The sequence below is a fragment of the Dermacentor silvarum genome, chromosome 8 (genome assembly GCF_013339745.2).
Source record: "Dermacentor silvarum isolate Dsil-2018 chromosome 8, BIME_Dsil_1.4, whole genome shotgun sequence".
NCBI classification, from domain to species: Eukaryota; Metazoa; Arthropoda; class Arachnida; order Ixodida; family Ixodidae; genus Dermacentor; species Dermacentor silvarum.
This window is the reverse complement of record NC_051161.1, coordinates 23745409-23769216: the sequence shown is the minus strand read 5'-3', so window position 1 is coordinate 23769216 and position 23808 is coordinate 23745409. Positions and strand designations below refer to the sequence as shown.

The following is a 23808-nucleotide window of genomic DNA, read 5'->3' as shown; positions in this document are numbered from 1 at the left end:
CATAAACCCCCTTAAGGCAGTTGCATCCAAACGAAAATCATTGAAACGTAAGTATTTCGAGGCACCGAACGTGTAACAATCAGCAAGCACATTATGATTATACAAAAATAAGAAAAATAATATAATAAGAATATTCCCACATAGCATTAAGCAAAAAAGAAAAGTTTGTAAGACAATAAAATGCGAAGGGTACGTGCAAAGAGCTCATGAGTGACAGAATGAGTACATTTCAAGATGGCAGGATGTAATAACAAGCAGTACCATGAATTTGCGACAAGCAACAAATAAATAGGAATTATAGAAAATATACAATTTTCAAATTCTTTAAATGTACAATAAATTATGCATTCGTATTTGGTTAATATGGGCGGGAAAATTATGTTGAAGGGACTGTAATACGTCATTCTTTCTAAATTGTGGTACAATGCAGGGCACAATACTATGCATATACGCAATGTCTGGATTCTTTTTAAGAGTAAAACAATCATAAGAAAATCTTTTAGAGCATTAGAGGTAAAACGAGCAGAGCATTCTATAATCATACAAGTTAACTCCCCTTATAGTACTAATGTTCAGCAAAACCATCCTCCGTTGAACAGAAATTCAACGCAGCTGCAATTTATCAGAAACTCAAAGGTGTGGCCAATACAGGTACATACGTGCCAACCTGTAAACCTTAAATACGTAAAAATTCTACGGACACAACACCGGTAGGGTAAGGGGCAAGTAGCACGTATGCTTTAAAAGTTTGCCCAGAGCCCACACCTACTGTTGGATATACACAAAATTTTTAAACGTCATTTACCTTTGAACACAGCCAACAAGCAGCAGCAAACTTGGTACAGCACACTCAAAAGCAACACATTGTTTTTAGATCCCAGACGTTTTTAGATCCCAGGCTCCTGCCTGCTTCAGGAACTTGTCATAATATGCTTGCAAACGTAATTTATTTTTTGTAAAACTTCACAAAACACCTGTAAATGAGTAGAATGAACTCGAATTTGTCAACTTTATGGGAGATTCAGGAGAGCTTCATAATGGTGCAATGCAGTGCCAGTACAAGAAAACAAGCAGCATGTGTGATATTATAAAAAATAAAATTTTATTCATTGTAAACATCTTCAAAAGTGAACAAATGTTCCACAATATGTTGGCTGTTAAAAATATAGGTGGGAACATGACATTTTACTATATACATCACACGAAAGCACGTGAAATGGTGCGGCAACCCTTTACTTGTGAAGAACCGGGATTTTATGAATTGAACACATATTAATGAAGAGCAAAGACTTTCTTTTGAAATAAATGTCATCATGGGACAAAAGTGTGTGTGCACAAAATACATGCTGCAATAAAATGGTTAATGCATCCAGTCTAATTCCCTTACCTTAGCACAAGGGAGTTAGCAAAGTCCCATACCTTTTTCAAATCAAGTACACAAGAAGGTGCATTCTAGCGTAAAAACCAACCAGCTGAATATACTTCTTTTTCTCAAAAGTTATTTAGGGCAATATAAAAGTCAATACGAGCACACAACATTAATTCCCACTCAACAATCTCCCTTGAATCATACGCGTGGAAAAGCGATGCTTTAGAATGTTCCGCGTGTTCGAACAAACTCACTAAAAAACACTTCCCAGCACTAACACGTAACTACAATGTGTTAATTATCTTGACTTGAATGGTGCAAAGATTAAAATTGCAATGAATGACGGAAACAATGCCAGTCAACAATGAAATACAAAATGAAATACATCATTGTTGTCTCTCTAATAAGAATAATTTCAACTATGGTTCAGTTCTGTTGCATAAAAATGGTTCAATGAATTTTCACCTCGTTAATTACGAAAACTTATTGAAAGGTTCGGCCAGCGTAACTCTGCACTAGAACAGCAGAAAAGAAAAGAACATTCCTTCCTTTTCTGTCGTCTTCATGTGAAGCTACACTCCATCAAACCTATCAATATGCACCAACTATCCCAACAACATACTGTGGAAACTTATTGTTGGTACGACTGACATGGCAAAAATGTGAAAAGCTCACAGAGTCCCACATACTTCTGTCTTTTTATATAGGGAGCATCAGCGTGACGAGATCCTTTATTTCCCTAAGAAAAACATTAGCTATTTGTGATTTCAGTCCTAATAACTATCTGTACCCAAATGCCAACACACATTTGCTGCAACTGACTGCGCAAGGTGGCTGCCAGGAACTTCCACTTTGACAATCAGACCAGCAGCTATCAGATGAGCACAGCCATTTATGAGCTGCAGGTTTGAATGCAGATGTTGTGGCAGATGTCAAAGGGGGTGCTTCAGGAGCAAAAGAGGCCAGCTGCTACACTATTTAGTAAAATATGGGCACCATCAACTTGGTGAACAAACTACGAGTCACAAAGAATTATGAAGAGTTCAGGCAATAAAAATTATTGTTTTCAAGCCTCACGATTCACCACATATAATTTGTAATGTCAGAAGACATTTTCCCCTTTCTCATCTCCACTTTTTGTAGCTCTCTTGGCTGTGCAATAAATCAGTAGACCTCAGCGATTTCTTTGGCTCTGAACTCACTTACTGCAACAACAGAATCTCACAGCAAGCACTGCCATCCTCTCAAGAACAACTTCTTTGACATGTACACAATGTCATTTTCGTTTGCGACAGTGCTGTCTGCTGTGGCCTCCAAAATGCATGCGCAGATGCTGCTACTCTGACAGTCGGCTAGACCCACAGATTCCTGCACAAGTTGCCATTTGTCAAGCACAGATGTTCCAACATAGCCCAGTGGCTAGTGTGACCAGCTCCCAACTGCGCATTGCCGCAGAGGCATCTTCCCTCTACAAGCATTATAGATCGCCTTCGGTTTTGATACAGTGCTGGGTATATGCGTCAACTGACACGAACCAGTTTGGGCCGCGAGCCAAATAAATGCATACTGTCCATTTTCATGTCTACCCACATCCCTGGATAACCACGGAAACAATACTTAGAAGGCTATTCAATCTATCTGTATGGCTCCTTAAAAATTTTTAAATGATAATGTCTTTCAACACATTTCAATCATGAAAATTTTGCACTAGACATATAATAATGGGCACTGTTTAAACATTCTCTCGCAATGTCGAAACAGGCAAAAGTTAAACGCACTCTGCTTCAAGTTTAAAACTGCACTCAAGTTGAAACTGACAGTGCTGTTGTTTGTAGTTCAGATCTTCAGGCTAAGAAGCGCAAACAAGCAAAAGCCTGGTGAATGTGAACTTGCTCTACTTATGAACTGTATGAACATCCTTAATTATTATTCCTCTTCTCATATTGACTATGCGAGAAATAGATTCAGAGAAGAACATTGCATGTACAAATGCTTGCCGACTTTGCCGACCTCATTTTAACTGTGACACTGTGCAGAGACACCCATTTACCTACTAACTTCAAATCAAAGAATCTCAGGTCACGAAATTAGTGTGGTGTCAGCCACTACAGCATCTTCAACAGTCTAGGCATAGCTCCAGTATGTAAAACCTCATAATTTAATAAATTTATAAATGCTTGCATGACTCAGTAACCTACGTTGCAGTCAACCTCTTGCAGAGTCTTGCTAAATTGTGTCTGTTGCCATTGAAAAGGCATTAGAGAGAATGAAATTCTGTACCGGGGGTAAAGCCAGCAATCGAGGAGTGTCTCAAGTTCATGTCAGGCACCAGGCAGTGTATGCAACCCATCGTTTCTAGAGGCCCTAATGCGATGTGTTTAACAGATGGGGACAGGTGCTCAATGCAAGGATAAGTTATAGTGGGAGTTAGTAAACACTCAAGAGCGCACACAGGCCGCATTCAACAGCATCATGCATTCACATGGCCTGCAGGCAAATACATCTGTTTGAAACCCTGATAAATTCATAAACCTATGCTCCACCAACTACACCATAACCTTATCAGCCCCATTATGCACTGTCAAGGACATACTGCCAGCAAAGAATGCAGCAGGTGTCAGAAAATTACGTATCGAAAGAAAAATTAAGAGTCCCTGAAACACATTGTGAACATAGTAAAAAAAAATATTACCGATCTGTTAACGAGGCTCCTGTGAACGTGTGAGCCAAATATTATTGCACTGCATGCAGCAGGGACTTTACAATCTTGTGTCAAAAGCAGTGAACAGTCGCTTACTTTCACATCCGCAATGTCGTCAGTCGAAAGCAGTTGGCAGACCAACGCTCTTGGCTGATTTCGTGATGGCAAGAACATTCTCAGTAATACAAAATTGCTTATTTTGAGCTAAATAAATGAAAAATATATATGTCTGCAATCTCGAAAAGACAGGAAAATCACTTCATTTTTGTACTGCGCGTAGCCTCCGAGATGGTAGCGGCATGCTATGTAGCATAGTCAACTGCGGCTGCCATGGGGTACCACGATGAGCCCTTTAGCCACCGCTACACTCAACTTTTGGCCGGGGCTTAGCCCTCTTGGCTTCTCCACTGTGTAGCTTCCAGCGCGCTAGCAGAGACGAAAAGAGAGAGAAAGCTGGGTACCGGTGCAGGAACTCCACTTATAGTCAAAGGATTCGAAACATTTCCGCGGCATGAGATTTGTAAGACGGCGTACATTAATAGTGAGGCCATTCTATAATTAGTTATAAAAGTGCTTCAGGGTCCCTTTAAGCATCAAACAATACTTGGTAGTAGTGAGTGAGAAGAATATGGGGATTTGAGGGGCTTGATGTTTTGTTAGTTACAAGCTATATGAAAAAAAAACAGACAATAAAGCTAATAAAGCCTATGAAAAATCAGTTGTTTTTAATTGAAATATATAAATAATAAAGTAAAAGGAAATGAAAGTGGACAGAAAGACAACTTGCCACAGGTGGGAGCCAAACCCGCATCTCCCACATTACACGTGCGGTGCTTTACCAGTGACAGCCGTCCTCTCCTGCACTTTCTCAGGCATTCGTGTGTGTGTACAGGATTAGCCCTAGGAGTGTTAGCCGTGACACTGACTACCTGACCAAACAAGCTGCTAGAGTGAAGTGATGCTAATAGGTAAACAAAATAAAAAGCGCACCGGGAAGTAAGCATAAAACAATAACACGAGAACTTGGGTTCATATTAAATGCAATGTAATCACTCGGAGCCTTGCTTCAACGTTACACATAATTTTGTAACTATTCTGAATCAAACAAAAACTTTGCGCCACCACCAACACACAAGCTACTTCAACTTTAGCATGAGAATGGACACTACATAAAAACAAAAGCCACACTAAAACAATATGACAAAGACAAGAGCTCTGACCAACCTCTCTTCAAGCACCACGCAAAGCATATTTGGCATGATCTTATTCTGTGAATTCTTGCAATAAAAACAAGATATTTCTACACAAAAACCTTCCAAAAGTACAGATAAAGGTATTTTCAAAATAAATCTACAGCACTTCAGCATGGAAGCTGAAAGTGTTGTTTAAGCGTTAAAGACTCATTTTCTTTGTCCCCATTGTCTTCTTTTAACACAATAGGAGCAATCACATTACTTTCTCAGATTTCATTATGTACAGCTCACTTATAAAGTAGTGCATTTCATATGCAGTGCACTTTCACCTTACAATTAATTTTCAGATGTCATTTGGCTAGAGCAGTAATGACAGAATATTTTTGTGTTTTTTATATTAGTTGGATAGATACCGACCCTGTCATCACGCTCTGGAGCCTCAATTCCTCAAAAGCGCAACAAATAATTAGTTATGTTACCTTGGTACCATGCACCACTGTCACATACACATGCACTATGACCAAGTCACCGTAAGCTGAGTTCATTCAGCACCCGACAGGACAAGAGGGCAAAGTGGGTTCCCCTGCATTTCCAAGAGAAGTGCATAATTGACAAGGCCAGTTTGGCAGCTTTCAGCAACACAACCACCGCACCGGGCTTACAGGCACACTCTTGAGCTGTTTGTGATACTAAGAGACCAGTACTTCCGCTTTACGTGATGTGAATAGTTTCATTTTTCACGGTGAAAACTGCGCTGCACTTGGTGCCCATTTTGAATGGGTTGCATATGGGGTGGTGTAAGCAATTACACATTTGCGGCACTCTCGAGGAACTGAGGCTTTGTTCCGCAATTATGGAGTTAAAAGCTGCCTAAAAAAGTTGACCGCAAGGTATTTGTGTCAGTACTCCTTCAAGTAACAGTTATATACTTCTGATACTCATGCTAATTAAATGCAGTTGTTTTTTGTTCACTCACACTCAGAAGTCAACGTAATGATTAGTGAGAAATAACAGTAAATAAAGACTATTATGTCTGTGTTCGACGGGGCTCACACCGTTTGACGTATGTACCATCTTGCAGAAGCTTTCTGTAAAGTGCAATGTACCGGGCAACATTTCTGGTTTGTGGGACAAGAAAATCGGAGGAGAAGGTCAGCTTGTCCTTCAGTGATGGTCGCAGCTGTGGTATCTGCAGGTTTCGCAGGAAGGCTATCACAAAGGAGTAGCAGTTGTGTTCCTTTTCATCGTACCTAGAATAAAAAGAATGAGGTAATGGGCATCCAATTAATTGAAAGGAAGCTTGTAAGCAACAACCTAGAAGTAACATGTGAGGCATGCCACATCAGAGTGAAACCCCTCGTGAAATTGGCACAACACGAGACTTTTCCTGGTTCACAAGAAATATAAGCCATGCAGTGTACATCACCACCTTTGGGATATAAGTACAATTAGAAAATTAATAAAGCACAAAAAAATCCAGCTGAATTTCAAGTGTGATAGTTCATCCAAACTTTTAATAGATTCCTAACGCTTCTTATGGCAAAGTTCATCATGATATCTATGGATAAGACTTGAAGAAAACATATTGAACAAGAAGCTAATACATACAGTGATATGACACACTGCTCACAACAGGCCAGCCCCAAGAGTTAAGATAGCGAACTTGTGTACAGTGCAGGCTTACATTTGCACTGGTTTCCCTAAATGAGCAAGGAAACAGTTCTGCTCATAATGCCACAAATCTGTGGGCACAACTGCAAAAACGAAACTTGTAGCTCGGTTTAAGTATTAGAACACACTTCATCAATTCCCACTGATCCCCGTAACAACAAAAACTACCCAAAGGAAAAAAGTAATACCAAATGGGAAATAGAGGTGCTCGAAAGCAAAAGTAAGCAAAAACTCATCGCAGTTTAAGGCCATTGCTAGGCAATAAGAAAAATATTGCTAGCATAAGCCAACATACCGCTTGCTGTCCCAGGCGTCCTGGCTTTCAGTGACGGATAAAGTGTAATCCCAGAATTCATGCCAAGCTGTTCCCTCATCTGTAATGACTGGCACAGCAATGCACTGTGGCCACATGGGTTGTTTGGCGACTTTGAGCCCTTCCTTGTCATACTCGTGCACTTGACCTGATAAAGAAGAAAGAAGGCAAACATGTGAATGCTATTGTCAGTTCAGCTTTTGATAAATTTGTTCACTCACTAAGTCGTCTACAACTTCGCCTATTTATCGTTCAGTGGCCTTGCGCGCAACGTCGCGGCATCCATACATGCACTACGAACAGCGGTATGAAGGATAACAACATAGCCATCGATTAGGCATCTAACACCACAATTAATGCTTGTGATCATGAACCAGGAATCGGCAATGCTATTTGGCGCGTAGTTTTAACGGGAAACGTCAACGTCACTAATCATCGAGAAAGTTTGGCAGAACTGTAGTTGTGGCATATCAGTTTTGTTACCTTTGGAGTCCGTCACTCCAGTGTGCAGGTCCAGTGAGCTCGAATACAGACTGCAAAGAAAGGATCAGGTGACCATGAGAGGATGCACATTTTTTTTTTTTTTTAGACCACGACGAACCAGTACGCATGCAAAACATCGACAAATATGCACTCCTGCTCCCTCAACAAAACACAGAGCCAGCGCACTGCGCGGAGCATACGGGCTGAAGTCACCGTAAATAGAATTAACTCTTCGAAGAGGCATCAAGCGAAGCGCACACGTGTGACAATAAAGCGCGCACAGGGAACACAAAGTCGGACAAAAATGGGGCGTTACACTTACTGCAGAAAGTCGCCTTTCGACGGTTTGATCACAACACAGCACGGAGATGTCTGCGAGTTTCTGAAAGGATACGGTATCCTGAACGGAGGCACTCGGAGTTCGGCGTCTTCGAGCTCCAGGCCACAGATCGGACAACACTTCGGCAGCCGCAGACACAAAACGTTGGCACGCTTCTCGCAGTGCTGGAAACACAATATCGCCAGATCCTGGTCCTCCATGGTTTCACCGGTTTGCACAGCGAGTGCATCTATCTGTCACGATGTCACTTCCATGCGACGGCTCAAGTGGGTTAAGAGCACAACAGTCTGCCGCTGGGCCAAGTTCTGGGTCGCAGGCAAATACGCTTCAGCTCACTTTCCGCCATCGAAAAAGTGGCACAGGAAGATGCGGTAACGGGAGCCAGTTTATCCTGTTACGAACCCGAAGGTAGCCGTAATCGCAATATCGCTGAGCGAGCGAGCTTGTTGTGCATATGGTGCTGCCATCTACAATGTCTCACTGACACCACATAGGAATGTACATGACCTCGGACCAGAGATAACAAAAGCAACTCGAACACAGACCAAAAAGAACCTGGAATCAACTTAAAAGTTGCCCCCTACATATTGTTTATTACTAGCATATTGAACAGTAACCTCCTGTAAAATGTCAATGCAAGCTAACGCGGGAAGTTCAAACGTGGCTCAAAGAAATTGCGTTTGAGCGTCGTCTCACGTTTCTGACCATTTTTCTTCCCCCCTTTTCTTTTCTTTTTTTTTTCTTTTCTTCTATTTTTTTCATATAGTTTGAAGACTTTAGAAGAAGAAGAAATAAACTTTATTTATTATTTTAGTGGCCTCAGGTGTAGGCTCGAAGTCCTTGGACTCAGGGCGGCATCTTCGGCTTGCCGGACGGTCCAGAGCTGGTCTTCCAGCTCCGAACAAGTCCGAACTAAAGCTCCGAACTTTTCAGGGCCGCCTCCCAGCGGCGGCGACGCCGACGGAGAAGGTCCCCGGCTACAGTGTACTAGAAGGGTACCCCGGCGGCCCCAGCAGCCGGGGCAACAGGTCAAGGCCGGGACTTTAGAAGAGCTTTCCTTCACTCATGGCTTAAATGTATGCATGAAAATATGGTTTGTTTAGACATGCCATAAAACATTTACGTGTCGTGGGACTCGTGGCTGCGTTCAGCGAGGTATCGAGGCGAGGAAGAGGACACCGGGCACGTAACCCCCCCCTCCCCCTCCCCCGAAAAAAAAAAGGAAAAAAAAAAAGAAAGAAAGAAAGAAAAGGAAGCCCTGGTCACGCCACTGGCTGCGTTCCCATAACGAACAGCGATTGAAATTTCCAGGCAAGCGCGAAAAAACACAGAAGCCAAGTAATCCTTTCCCTCTTCGTCTCTTTTTTATTGTCATGGGTAAATATACAGCAAAAGTCAGGCACACTTCTATATTACCATGCAAAGGTATTGACAATTTTCGTTGGTAGACGTGTAATGTAGGCCTAAGCAATCCCATGCATCATCCTCATGTACTGATCATCATGCCGGTTGATGTATGAATCACTGCTGCAAGGATTCAAAAGACAAAGGAATGGCTGGTGGAATCGCGGTAGGAGTTTCAACGAAGACAGTCCAAAATCTGGAGTTAGTAGCGACCTGTTACAAAGAGAGAGACAATAAAATGAATAATAGTTAAATTTGTTCCTTATTTTTCTCCGCTATTAATAACGACATGCCTATCACACTCATGCCTTTCGCTCTCAGTTGAAGCCAATCCTCAAGTGGGCTGCATAAGCTACCACAGAATTAGTCTAGAGCAATTACTCTGATAAACCAGTTTTAAATGCGAAGCATTTCTTGGCGAACATTTGCCATTTGAGAGTATCTCACCTACCAAGCCGCCTACGTCTTGGTGCTCTCATGGTGTTTCGTTAACTTTGGTATGTACGAAAATTGGCATAGTATGACAAGAGTGTATGATGAACGTAAATGATAGGTCATGACGTCAACATCATGACATGTGTATGACATATGTGCTCTCATGTTCGTTTAGTTAACTTGGTGGGCTCCCTGCACACAGCTTCGCATAACATCGATTCCCACAGGGTGTGGGATATGCCGGCTTTTTTTTTTTTTTTTTTTTCAGCGATGTGTCTGCTTAATCCAAAAAATGTGGGCCGATCCTGGCGGCAGTGCAGAAAGGGTCTAAGCGCAATGGCACATACCCCTGTGAACTAGCTAAGCTGAACCTGGCTAAGTCTAACTAAGCATGGTTGGGACTACTTCAGCTTAGTCAGTCATCGATAACCAATCAATAGCCAATCAATAGCTAATTCCGGAAAATACTGGGGATGACTTGGTAGTGCTTGCCTAGCCCAAATACGTGGCCAATACCTTGTGATATCTAATCGAGAGCCAATTAATAGCTAATCGATCAAAAATCAATAAATTCCGGGAAATGCTGGGTTTGAATTGGCAGTGCTTAGCCTAGCCCAAAAGCCAGGACTAGCTAGGTGCCCACCAGCTCCGCTGTCTCTTTAGCATTGCGCCTCTAGTGCAAGCTACGCTAATTTTTTTCTAATGTAAACAAAATCCGCTGGTACACAAATTTGACGAAGTTTAATTAAAGCATTTTCATGGGGCGCACTTGCTTCAAGTTACTGAGACGTTACTTAGGAATTTAAAAATGTATATATTTTACGTATTTGCAGTCACTACCAGAGCGACCGAACACCATATATAACTTGTTAAGAGAAGTGCTGGCCGACAAAGCAATATTAACGCCTCGAAAATAGTAGATTTGTTTGTTGATTCAGGGCGATGCTAATAAACTGAACTGTACGGGGTACATGCAGCTGTCCCGTAGCGAAAAGTTGTCTATCAACCGTTCAAGCAATATGAGTCCGTGAAGGCACACTTTCATCAAGTTCACGTAACCCTATAATAAAATGCCTAATTGTTCGTTCGTTCGTTCGTTCGTTCGTTCGTTCGTTCGTTCGTTCGTTCGTTCGTTCGTTCGTTCGTTCGTTCGTTCGTTCGTTCGTTCGTTCGTTCGTTCGTTCGTTCGTTCGTTCGCGTTCGTTCGTTCGTTCGTTCGTTCGTTCGCGTTCGTTCGTTCGTTCGTTCGCGTTCGTTCGTTCGTTCGTTCGTTTGTTTGTTTGTTTGTTTGTTTGTTTGTTTGTTTGTTTGTTTGTTTGTTTGTTTGTTTGTTTGTTTGTTTGTTTGTTTGTTTGTTTGTTTGTTTGTTTGTTTGTATTATCGATTCTGGTTCAATTTTGAAAAGTAGAAAATATGCCATCAGTGCGGGTGCACAATAGGCCTGAAGGGACATGCGGGGGACACGACGTATTCGCATGTACCTGAACAAGTGAAAGGTGTGCGGGAATGATGTCTTCTCCAGGTGAGTCAGGAAAACCCTTCCTGTGGGATCGTGCCTGATCTGAACGTGGCCTCCTTTGTCGACCGTGTAGGAGATGAAGTGGCCATGGCCCGTCGAGTCGTGGTAGCCTTGTCGGCCCAGCACCATTCCGTGTGGACCCGAACTCATCTCTTGGAAAGAGCTGGCCGCGAACGACCTGATCTGTGGATGCGCCACGCTCAGGGAGGCGCACAAGGTCGTCAGGATGAGAACCGTAAGCCAAGTGCTACTCATGGTCACGCTTGCCGGCCTGCTGGTGAGAAAAAGCGCGAGCGCGAACCGTGGAGTCATCCGACATATGTGATATAACCTCGACGCACTGCATGTGTGTGCGAGAAAGTACGGGAAAAAGTTAATTATACCAAACATTTAATATATCAAAGTTTTAAAACATATATATATATATATATATATATATATATATATATATATATATATATATATAAGCAGGCTGGGATTGCGTAAATGCGTTTCATTTTGTGAATGACCGGCTTGCCGTGGAAGAACATGCAAGCAGTGAATTCGGTGATGGTCTGTTTCTTCTTTAATGATAATAGCATTCCTGGAATACTCAGACCAGTTTTCTTTCCGGATGTCTAGCTATCTAGCCGTCTAGCTATCCCCCCAAATATATGGGCCGCTCCCGGAGATAGCACAGTCTAAAAATTGAGCTATTCGCGTGGGTACGTGTCGCTCTTCAATGAACCTCTTTGACGCCAACTTACATCACCGCCTATGGGCCACAGGGTACGCGCGGACTTCACGGCGGCGCCGCCAGAGGACGCAGTGTGTCCAGAGGGAAGCGGGAGAGAGTAGCTCGGCTGCCGTACGTACACGCTTCACACATGACGCGTTTCAGCTATTCGCATGCTTGGCTAGTCTTCGTAGATTAGTTCTGCTCGAACTCCGACTCTACTATAACGCTAGGAGTCATCACGAGAACTCTCAGGTTCAGCTCATACAGCTATATAGCTAATCACTGAGGTAATGCGAGAAAGTCCATGGGCACTTAATCGACTCATTTTGGTGTCAGCATACATAGCAAACAGGAGTTATTTTTCCCTGTCGTCAGAAAATAGGGTTGATGTTCAACATGCTCAACACTGAAGTAATGTTTTGCCAACGCAAACACCCCAGCCTGGCATTGCTGTGGTACCAAGCAACTGTCGAGCCCTTTCTATGACGATGAAAGGCCACGCACAAAATGTGCTACCGGCGCCAATAGTTTACAAAGCGCCGCGATCCACTGAACTGGCTCATTTCTGCGTGACGTATACATGCACGTATTCTCGACTTCTCTGTCCGAATGTAGCGCGGGGTATCGCTCAATTCGAGACTTCGTGCTAAAGCTACGGTGGTATTGTGATACTTGGATCCTTAAACTGCATGCAGTAAGATATTTGACGTCAATGGTACGCATACATTGCACAAGGGATGTAAACAAAGGCCCGGCCACTCTCTCTTGTTAAAACTGTTTTGTCTCCTCTCATTGGGAATGTAATAATAAGCTCGATCAGGACCCAAAAGGGAGTTTGTGTGACTAAATATATATGAAACATGGCCTCACTTACGTTAAGTTCGCTTCAGAAGCGCGTTTTGTCTGAGGAAGCGCTGAGACGTGGCCCAGATATCTCCTTTTCAGACAGCTGCGCCAGCGCCGTTCGGTGAGCTGACTTCATAGCCAGTCTCCGCCACAATGCTCGGAACAATGCAACCGCGGACAGCTGCGCCGTCCAAAGCAGATACCGGCATCCTTGAACGTATATATGCGACATATAATTCGATCGGACATGTTATTCTCGAAGCGTTGTTTTTCAGGATCGTCTTATTCGTGTCTGCGCCGCGTCTACATTGTAGCGCTAAGCAATTCCGTGCAGTCCTGTGACGAAGCTGTGCCCGTGGCGCCTTCGCTCAAACAGGAGAGAGGGTGTTAAACGTCAACGCGGCGTTACCGCGTGCCTACATGTGCGCTGTAGCTGAATTCGTGAACGTTTTTTTTTTTTTTTTTTTTTTTTTTTTCTTACATCGCGCGTGTCCTCCAAGTATGCCCATCAACACGGCGACATACCTGATTGCTTTTGTAGGGCTGTCCAGGCTCACACACATTGGTTTCCAAAAATCGGAATGACCCGAAATATAACAAAAGACGGTTATAAGATAAATAAAAACAAATAATCCAACAGTCTTCTTATCTTGAGAAATCAGCGCTAGGTTAGCAGGCACGCCTTGTATCTGTTTGCCTATATCGGGCGAAACGAGGAAACCAGGGGCAGTAAACGCGTATCATATTAATTACAGCGACATGAAAACACCGTGTCATATTGTGACGGAAGTTTAAGTTGACGAATTTAAGTTAAAATCACGAACTTTTGCAGTAGGAGCGGCTAACCAACTCGCGGACAGATTGATAGAACTTCATTTTCCCTCATCGTTCCTTCTTTCTTTCTTCTTTTTCGCTAGTGACAGGCGGCGGGTTGTGGAGAGTACGTACGCTTCCGTGACGGCACCTCACGTACGGCTTTATTAAAGACAAAAAGGACCGGGTGGGGAAGGTGGGGGTGCGCAGCGTATACCTTGGCGAATGCGAGCCATGAAGTGATATGGCCGCCTGGTGTTTCAATAACTTTGTAAGAGGAAGAGAGCAAGTTGAAGGGGAGGGGTGGGGGGAATGGGCAGAAGATCTCCGAAGCACAGCCGGCCCGGCCACCCAAGGATAAAGAGGAGGAAAGGGGAACTTTAAAAGCGGCAGCCGGCAGGGAGGCGGTGCCACGCTAGAGGCTCGAATCTCAGTCAGTACTACAATCTATACTCCGGGGTCGCCGCCGGGGTTCCGCCCCTTCTTCGGGCAGGCACCCTCGGCAACCACTTGTCCCGGGACCGCCACTGTCGCCACCGCCGCGCCGGTGTAACAACACGTCGCTGACAACCGCGAGTGCAGGGAGCTTGGGGTTTCGAGGTGGTGTTTGAGGGGGGGTTGGCTGAGCCCCCGAGCACAAAAGGGCCCGCGGTAGACCAGCAGCCGGGGTCGGTCCCTAACGAGGCCGTAATCGAGCGCGCAACCAAAGCCGAACCGCAGCTGTGTCAGCACAAAGAGTGTCTCGCAGCACCTGCCGCACGTGCGTTGGGCGATGAAGGGAGCAGCGCGGCCTCCGCCGTGACTAAGCGGCGCCCCCAGTGACTCCGAATGTGCGCCCAACGCCGCGGCCGCGGATATGCCGCCCCGCCACCGCCAGGGCGCGCATTAGATGCGCTCGCTCCCTCCGCTGATGAAGCGGTCTTCTTTGTGCCATTTACTTTTCCATTACCAGATTCCCGGCGCGCTTGCCCCCCGTAGGCGCGTTTCGGGCTATATGGCGTGTCCAGCATGGGACGTGGTGCGAGCTGTCGCCTGCGGCGACGTGTCCGATACGATGCGGTGAAGGGGTGCGGGGTGCTACCGGGACATGACAACGGAAGAGGAGTTGTGCCTTCTAAATCAATCAAATCGTCGCCGCAGTTGTAGGTGCAGTGAATGCAGTTATAGCCAAGCATAAACGGGACGAGAGGAACGCCTCTTCCTCGTCCAGTGCACGGACGACGCGTGTCTGGGTTCTTAGGATGTAGCTCTTTCGAGATAGCGTATCGTAACGTCAGGCCACTACAGTAAAAACTGTGCCGAAACGACGCATATTTATAAGAGATATGAATAAAACGCCATCTTCTTTGCAGTGAAGTGCGAGTGATGATTACGGAAACGGTAATTTTGAATACCCTCTAAATGGTGTTATTCTGTACAGAAACAATTACCTGCGCACAAATTTGTATTCATTAAAACGAATACTGCTACTACTCAGTGTTTTCTTGTTGAGCCGTTGACTTCAATAGTGTGTATGTAATTATTTTTTAAAGAGAACGGAGGACAATAATCAAGCCGCATAAGCTCTCTAGGGTAATTTGAACTGCCAGTAAAGCATAAGAACTACTGACACCGAACTGATACGTTTTTGTTAGATACAAGCGTAATATTTATTTATTTATTTATTATTATTTATTTATTTATTTATTTATTTATTTATTTATTTATTTATTTATTTATTTATTTATTTATTTATTTATTTATTTATTTATTTATTTATTTATTTATTTATTTATTGCATACTACAAACCACTACAGGGTTCACTTAGCCCGACAGACACATGTTACAAAATGCAATATCAAAGCAAAACACAATACGAGCAAGAATAATAGGTGAACAAAAAACAGCAAACAGAAATTTCTAAGGAAAAATACGTAATTTAGATTAAAAAAAGTGGCAGCTTCGGGCGAAGGCCGAAGCACTGGCTGCGATTGCAAGGTTTAGCGTAGCAGAATGCAGCAGAATTAGGAAATTGAAAATTCGGAGGTATACTATAGTATACTATGCCTTTCATCTTTAAGTGTACAAAAGTGGATGCTTGGACGTGTTGGTATTGCAATGCTAAATGTAATAGTGACTAAACACACAGAGTCGGCGTAGAACCCCCACCGCGCCGCGGTGTTCAGCTCCGTCTCTGTGTTTTGCACTCTTACATTTTATAACCAATCTTGAAAGTGATTGGAGACCCAAATGCGCAACGATTTCAGTTGCAAGTACAAGACGAACATACATCGTATTCCAATTAAAACTATACTGGGTGGATTTTTTTAGACCTACATAATTTTTGAAAAATCGCCTCTGGCAGATAGCGTAATTCCAGTCATTGAGCTGGACTACTCAAGCAGTTGGACATTACTTCCACAATAAATTAAAAAGCATACTCGACTAGTTAAAAAACATATCACTATTGAACTTTTTAATGAATTGCTTTGCGGCCCATATTGCACCTTACGAATTGTAACCGGTGAGTTCGCAAGGCATATCCACTAGGAGCGAATTTTCAGGATGACACCAGTTTGAGATATTCATTTGCGAATTGTGCGATGAAATACGTCGGCGTTCGAGCTACTTTCGTGCTTCAATATATCAAACGGCGGTTTGTTGAAAAAAATCAGTCTAAATATTTCACTAGGGTACTGTAGGTAGAACCCATTTATTGATACATTCTTCCTGCAAACCTTGTCGTCTTCTCTTCCTCATCGCCCTGCTGGCGATGTGGATCACCACATCACGGCCGCTGAACAAAAAAAAAAAAAAAAAAATCTAGCGGCCGTGGCCACACACTCCCAATCCACTGTCTTGGCCTCCACGAGGATAATACGGTAGCACATACGCAATTGAAGCCTTTTCAACTTTTTCACTGGGTCCTTGGTAGTGTATTGTGTTCAGCAGTCCTTGCTGTCTAGCTGTCTTGACGACATCGTAAGGTCCTGTAAAGAGCGTTTTCGAATCAAGTCCCTTTCGGACCAGAATGTATGAATCTGGTTCAACCTCCGGCATAATTTCGTGCTGTGTAGGCGGTCAAAATTCTTTTTCATTGTTACTCTATACTTTTGTCGCTGCTGAGAAGTCTGTTCCTTTAGATGAGCTCGTGCCAAATAGGCCGCAAATGTGGACTGCATACTAGGCCGGCTGTATATGATCGGTTGTGATTTGCGACGGCTCCTTCTAAGGCAAATTTCCAGCCGCCTTTGAATGCGGGGTATAACCATATGTATATCTTCAAGTCCCTTATCATTCGCTCTGCAAGGGAATTCGCTTCCGGATAGTAAGGTGCTGGTAAACTAAGGGTAATATTTCTTCTCTCAGCCTAAAGTCGCAATTTTTCGTTTTTAAAGGCTTTAAGCTAGGCCATTGTCTTCGACGACGACTGTGACGTTCTTGAAGAGTTCTCGCTCCAGCAATGATATCACGCAGTTTGCGTCCTCTTTTCCCACTTTGGCGGCGACAATTAAAACGCGTGCACTCGTCCACGGCGACAAGGAATGCTTGCGTTCTCCTAACTCCATCCACCTTCTTTTTGATTTCAGCGAAATCAAGATGAACAACCTCGCAGGGGATATCAGAATAATCTGGCAAGACCATCCTGTTGCCTCTAGGCTTGTACTTGGCTTTAACAAGCTGACACTGATGACAAGTGTTCACATAATTTGTGATGTCTTCTTTCATGTTTTTCGAAGTGAATCGCTGGGCTATTTTGTGGTGAGTCTTCCAAAATCCGTCGTGCCCTCCTGACTCTGGACTGGTGTGGTAAAGCTTCAGGACTGTCGGCACTTTGGTCTCCGGAACGTTCAATTTTCCATTCTTCACTTCCATCTCCTATGTTCGCTCCCAAAGCTGTGACAGGTTTACATTTCTAGTTGGGGTTTCATGCGGCACGTGGGGGTGACATAGGGCATCGGCATCCTGATGTTTGTGTCCCGGGCGATGTATGACGTCAAAACTGAATTCTTGTATTTTGCTAACTCATCGAACTTGTCTGCCCTTCGGCTACGATAGCTGTAACAGGTACGTAAACGCCTGTTACGTACACCTCCAAAATTTTTATTGGTTGCCTGTGACAGATAGGACAATTCTAGTTCATGAGCTGGTCTACTCGAAGAGGCGGGCATTACTTGCACAAACAATTGAAATGCGGAATCGAGTAATTAACAAAAATTCACAAATTAAGTTTTTATCTAATTACCTTATGGCACATATAGCAGTTTAGAAATTCTAGCCGGGAAGAGGCGGATCCACTTGGAACAAGTTCTCAGGATGACACCAGTTTCGAGATATTAACTTCCGAACTTTGCGCGGAGAAATGCATTTACTTTTGGGCTTTAATGCATAAAACGATTTTTTTTTTTTTTTTTTTTGTTAAGAAAGTAAGTGTAACACTAGTGCATTTTTACCGCGAGTCTGAGGGCGCATGCCTCGCTTTGAAATGAATTGAATTCGGAGGTTTTACGCGCCAAAACCACTATTGGATTATGAGGCACACCATATATATATATATATATATATATATATATATATAGTGGGGGACTCCAGATAAATTTTGACCACCAGATGAACGTGGCCCCAATGCACTGGATGCGGGCGTTTTTCGCATTTCGCATTTTGCATTTCGCCCTCCTCGAAATGCGGCCCCCGCGGCCGGGATTCGATCCAGCGACCTCGTGCTCAGCAGCGCAAAGCCTTAGCCGCTACGCCACCGCGGTGGGGGGCGCATATCTCGTAAACCTTGTCATTCTTTTTCAAGTGGATATGTCTTGCAGTCTCACCCGCTAGAATTTGTAAATTGCAATATGTGCATTAATGTAATGAGTTTAAAACTTAATTACTGATTTTTGTTAATTAGCCGATTATGCATTTTTGTTCAAGTAATGTACGCCTCTTCGAGTAGACCAGCTCATGCACTAGAATTGTGCTATCTGCCACAGGCAATCTTTAGAATTTTTTTTGAAAGTGTTCGCTGAAACACCCGGTATAAGCAAAAGCATCACACCGGCTTTGAACCACTCCCTCGTGCACTAATTTCTGTACTTCTTCGTTGCGTAAAGAAAAAGTGCAGAAATGCGTAAAGAACGCATCGCGAAAACAGCATCTCTTTGTTGTTTTTTTCTTAATGTGGTTTCTTGAAAATGCGTTAATAAAGCTCGACAACAAGGATTCGTAGGAATGAGTTCTTCACATAATTTGCGAGCAGCTCCCTTTGCCATTACATATTCGTGCGAGCGATTTCGCTTGTTTAAATAGAAGGTTTATGTGCAAAAAAAGACCATTGTTTGCGTTAATTGTTTTTAAAACTCGGCCAGAAGATATCCCCAACTTTGAACTTCCGGGCTACAAAACACCGATTTCTCCCCGGTTTCCCTTTAAAATAGCACCCGATTTTTAACCCCGTATTTCAAAACACGAAACCGAAAACGAACGATCCGAAGTATATATAAATAGCAAGTACTGCACCTTCCGGCGCGCGTCAGCAAGAATAGTTCTAACTTGTGCTGTACAGAATAGCCCCTCTCAGGGAAAACTCATAATTATATTGTCACGTTGTAATATGACTGTGAAGAACGACGCAATGTCAAAACTGTGAGTTACGAATTTAACTCTTTAATGAGCGAACTTGTTGGCAGCAAAACAAGCGAACACTCAAGCCACAGTTAAACGACAGCGGCGATCAAAGTAGGCGATCGTCGAGATTCTGATCTGCGGGTTCAAGCGCGTCGGGTTTTATGCGTACATGACTCGCCGAAGGTTCCAGCGTCATCGCTAGTGCCCACGTGCCTTCCATAAAATACCCCCCAATTCGCGTCGCGCATACAATCTGATTACACGAGGTGCGGTCACAACAGACAACGGGTAGAACCAGCGATAATAGAAAGGCGTGTCTTGCGCTGGGCGATAACATTGTAACACGTGTTGGCCCCTGAGAAACGTCCACCCAAATTATAAACAATTTATACGCGTGTCAATATGAAGCGCAGTTTATATTCAGCATTTCTCCTACTTTTAATAGAGATGTGACTGACATGACTCACTTTCGATATTAGTTATTGAAAATTAGACTACAAGCCTAAGTTGTGGTGGTGTGAGGGCATAAATATACTGCTGAGATGTTTCCTGCAAGAGCGGGCGACCCAGGTGCAGCTAGTGTAAGGGTGTTTGTTCTTTTGCTTCTCGTTTCTGTTCTCTTTCTTTAAAATAACAAAATCTTTAGAAATTCTCCCGTGGCATGTAGCTAAATTCCACTGCTCGAGCTGCGATTACTCTCAAAGGCGCACTTCATCGAAATCGAAATGCATATTCAACCAATTTTTTTGAATTTGCTAATTAGTTTTTAAGTAGTTTATTTTAGGGTACATATTGCAATTTCCGTATTGTAGCCGGTGAGTTCTCAATGCATGTCCACTTGAAACGAATTCGGATGATGTCGCTAGGTTCGAAACGTGCATTCTAAAACTGTGTGACGGAATGCACTGGCATTCCAGGGGCTGATGTCACGAAGCTTTTCGTTCGCAAATCGTCTTTGACATTGACCGGTGTCTTCGCTAATATTATGTCCAGTATGAGGATTGGCTAGATTTCTTTTTAAGAACAATTCTAGCTTAAGAACTTTTTGTGAATACGGGTCGAGTTATTTTTGCACTTCAATGCATAGAAAGGAAATTTGTTAAGAAACAGTAAGCGGGACAGCAGTGAATGATTAACGCAAGTTTCATGGCGCCTATCTCTAAACTGGTGTTAATTCTTGTTAGTTTCAAAATTCTTTACAAGAGGATGTGCCTTGAGAACTCACTGGTTTCGATTCCTGAATTACAATATGTGCCCCAAGGTAGCTATAGTTAAAATTTGTTAGCAAACGCGAATTATGCATTTTATTTTCTTTGTTATGTAATCTCCGCCGCTTCGAGTAGTCTGGTGCAGGAAGTTAATTTGTGCTACATGCCACATGCGATTGATTTTTTTTTAATTCTGTTAACTTAAAAAAAGCGCCAGGTTCATGCCTGAACAAGAAATATTCTGCAAAGTCAATCAGTTATGACTTTATCTCAATACGCGTTAAACATGCATCAGTGACGATCGCGATGACAACGGTCAAGGACTGTGGCTAAGCAATTCCACGTATTGAGACCCTCGTATTTATCAATGGGCAACCAGGCAGCAGGCAGCTGGACTTGCGGCATGTTCCCGTCCGGGCACGATCACCGAGTTCTAATTATAAAGTGAGCTATCAATATTTCTTCTGGGCTCTCTATTGGACAGTGATAACACCCGAGCCATACATGAAAAAAAGAAAAAAAAGGAATGTGCCGTTCAGTCGTACCAGGACACCAAGAGCGAACGGCTACCAGCGTCACCACGCTCCTTCATCGGCAGCCATATTATGAATAAAACGAAGCACTCAGTAACCAAGTGCCTTCCTTCGTTCTCAAATAATAAATAAATAAAATTAAAAAAAAAGAACAACCACACTCTGTCACTATTGGCGGAGTATATGGAGGCGCTGTCCGCACCTGCAACATTCGCCGGAGAAGATGATGCTTGCTTGTTGGCGCGCCGCTGTTTGATCTCGCTACGAATACAGCACACGGTTCAAAGTGGGTCTTTATTTTATTTAAGGGATCCGCGCACCCTCAGGCGAGAACAAACCAGCCGCGGCGATCAAGCGTGCCATGCAGCTGGTTCGCGCGCGTGGTGGGGATCCCGCTGCGGGTGGTTGGTTCACCGCTTGGGACCGGCCCATCGCTCCGCCTCTTGGAAAGGCGGCCGCCCCGCATGGCTTCAAAGTTCGGCCGGCAAAGCAACCGACTGGAAGCTCGCAGGGTGAGTACGTGAACTTGGGTCTATCTAGTTTCATTGATTTGGCCCCTGTCTTCACACTATTACACCGCTATTATTTAGATGTGCTTAAAGGTAACATTTGTGCTTGAAGATAGCGTTATTCGCAGCATTAATTGCCGTGTTCTTGTTAAGTGTTTTGTATTAGTGGAACGTCGTGTCACTTGTATGTTGTTAGCAGCGATCGGTAAAACTCGGTGGGGGTTTGAAAGTCGGCCAGCACGGTTAACTAAATTGAGCGAAAGTGAACGTAAGTAACGCTTTACTTTCGAATATAAGAGTAACTTGAGATTTAAGAAAAATCTTAACTATACTCCTATTGCCCTAATAAAATACGTGTGAAACGCGAAAATTTTGCTCTGGTTGGAAAACCCTGAACCGATTCAAATGAAATTTGTTGAATTTAAGAGCGAAAGCTAAACTCTACCGACCGCTGGAAGGAATATCTATAACTAGGCCCTCAAGTTCCTACAAAAATTGTCAAAAATTTGCGAATTAAAAAAAATTGAAGCACGAAGTTTATAAATTTGCAACTCTGCGACGAAAACGGGTTTCGCAATTCTGTAAGCTGCATCCGTTAGATGGTCTGAATCTGAAAATCATGTTGTATTATTTCACAACTTATGTGAAATTATTACATTGCTTACGGGAATTCTACAAAGCCCTACTCGCGAACTTGTGGCACATTTAAGAGCGGCGCACATCAGTTTTGTCCGCTTTAGATGTCCCAAATAGATGCACCTGAAAGAATTGGGATATCATTTCCTACTGTTTATTTACGTAACTGCAAACTCGATGCTTCAATTTAGAAAAAAAACAAATAATTAAAATTTTGATAATTAGAAAATAGTCTCCCCCTGGAGTCGGTAGATTTCTAAGGTTTTTTCTTATTGCAACAAGTATAACCGAAATAGGGTTAGTGAATGACAACCGAACCTATTTTTCTCCAACAGTTCTCCAACATAAAGCGTGCTCACGAGCACAATATGTGATTATACAGAAATCGCTACGACGAACAGCCTCCGTTGGCGACTACGGGCACCAAGGCACGCACTCGGACTTCGTTGCGCCTACTCAACATTCAACACGAAGCCTTCACCCCCCCCAGCGTGTCGTTCGCACTGTTAATTTGCACTGCTCTCAGATTCCCGAAGCCGTCTTGACCACACCGCAATGAGGTGAAACCTCGTTATAACGAAACTTCGCAGATTCGACGTTAACTTCGTTATATTCATTCTTTCGCCACGAGACCACATAAACAGGACAAACAACTGCCAGTAGAAATAAACCACCTTCACCAGTTAACCGGCAACCTGTCAGAGTGTTGACACCAAAGGAAGGGGGACCTTATCGAGGACAGCGTGTCATTATATAGAGTGATGCGATTCGGAAATTTTCAGGTATGGCGTTGACTATGCTGACACAGGAGAGGGGTAATCGGAGATCAGTAGAAGTACTCGTTTCGAAGTGGCTTTAAATCGGCTAATGATGAAACCTCAGACCTTTCAAATGGTGTCTTTAGCTCCGAAATGGTGAGCAGTTTGTTTAGCTCGCGTGTTTGAGTACGTCGTAGCTGAGCGTGCAGTCTCTGTGAGGATGCCACGGGCAATTTTCACCAACCAGCGCGTGCGTCTCTGCCCCAAATATGTATTCTAAGCATTTCATAATTTCTCCCGGCATTTTGAGTACGGCTATAGTACGCGGAGATGCTACTACCATACCGTTTCGAGAAAAGTGTCCATCATCTATCGTTTCCTTTGTTAATTATAACCGCAGTTTAGTTGCATACTGTTTCTATGGCAGTATTTCACTGCATCTTGACTGTTAGCCTTTTCATATCATCCATATCTGTCATAGCCACAGTCTGCCTACTCACCGCTAGTGACGCGGCGGAGTTCTGTGGAACTTTTATGAGACAACCTCTGAAACGATTTGAATGAAATTTGTTGCATTTGAGAGAGAAAGAAAAAGTCTAGTGACTGCAGTAAAAAGAAAAATTTTGATTTATGGCTTGAATTTTTAAAAACTTGCCAAAAGTTTGTAAGTTTAAAAAATATAGAAGCACGAAGTTTACAAATTCGTAACTCTGCACAAGAAACAGATAACTCGGTTTTGTGAACTGCACCCGTTAGAGCA

The 23808-nt window shown here is 43.3% G+C and overlaps 2 protein-coding genes across 3 annotated transcripts; both read right to left on the bottom strand.

Moving 5' to 3' along the window:
- Positions 1-1078: 1078 nt before the first annotated feature.
- LOC119460812 (MKRN2 opposite strand protein) lies at positions 1079-8785 on the bottom strand. The gene is made up of 4 exons (XM_037721905.2): positions 8053-8785; positions 7731-7780; positions 7230-7395; positions 1079-6513 (listed from the first exon to the last, which is right to left on the bottom strand). The coding sequence occupies exons 1-4, from the start codon at positions 8268-8270 to the stop codon at positions 6291-6293; spliced, it is 657 nt and encodes a 218-aa protein (XP_037577833.1). The 5' UTR covers positions 8271-8785; the 3' UTR covers positions 1079-6290.
- A 681-nt stretch (positions 8786-9466) lies between these two features.
- On the bottom strand, positions 9467-13238 carry LOC119460813 (uncharacterized). 2 transcript variants are annotated; one of them, XM_037721907.2, is made up of 3 exons: positions 13021-13238; positions 11391-11702; positions 9467-9687 (listed from the first exon to the last, which is right to left on the bottom strand). In XM_037721907.2, the coding sequence occupies exons 2-3, from the start codon at positions 11681-11683 to the stop codon at positions 9534-9536; spliced, it is 447 nt and encodes a 148-aa protein (XP_037577835.1). In that variant the 5' UTR covers positions 11684-11702; positions 13021-13238; the 3' UTR covers positions 9467-9533. The 2 variants fall into 2 exon arrangements, with proteins under 2 accessions (XP_037577835.1, XP_037577834.1); XM_037721906.2 differs by having other exon boundaries at positions 11391-11699; positions 13021-13223.
- Between the last annotated feature and the right edge of the window lie 10570 nt (positions 13239-23808).

What these genes read in the sequence shown, in the direction of transcription:
- LOC119460812 (XM_037721905.2), bottom strand. Translation starts at nt 8,270, where the DNA reads ATGGAGGACCAGGATCTGGCGATATTGTGTTTCCAGCACTGCGAGAAG. An exon ending in TGGAGTGACGGACTCCAAAG is followed by an intron (nt 7,396 to 7,730) that starts GTAACAAAACTG and finishes CTTCTTTATCAG; the next exon opens with GTCAAGTGCACGAGTATGAC. An exon ending in GACGCCTGGGACAGCAAGCG is followed by an intron (nt 6,514 to 7,229) that starts GTATGTTGGCTT and finishes TTTTTATTCTAG; the next exon opens with GTACGATGAAAAGGAACACA.
- LOC119460813 (XM_037721907.2), bottom strand. Translation starts at nt 11,683, where the DNA reads ATGAGTAGCACTTGGCTTACGGTTCTCATCCTGACGACCTTGTGCGCC. An exon ending in CACACCTTTCACTTGTTCAG is followed by an intron (nt 9,688 to 11,390) that starts GTACATGCGAAT and finishes TCTTTGTAACAG; the next exon opens with GTCGCTACTAACTCCAGATT.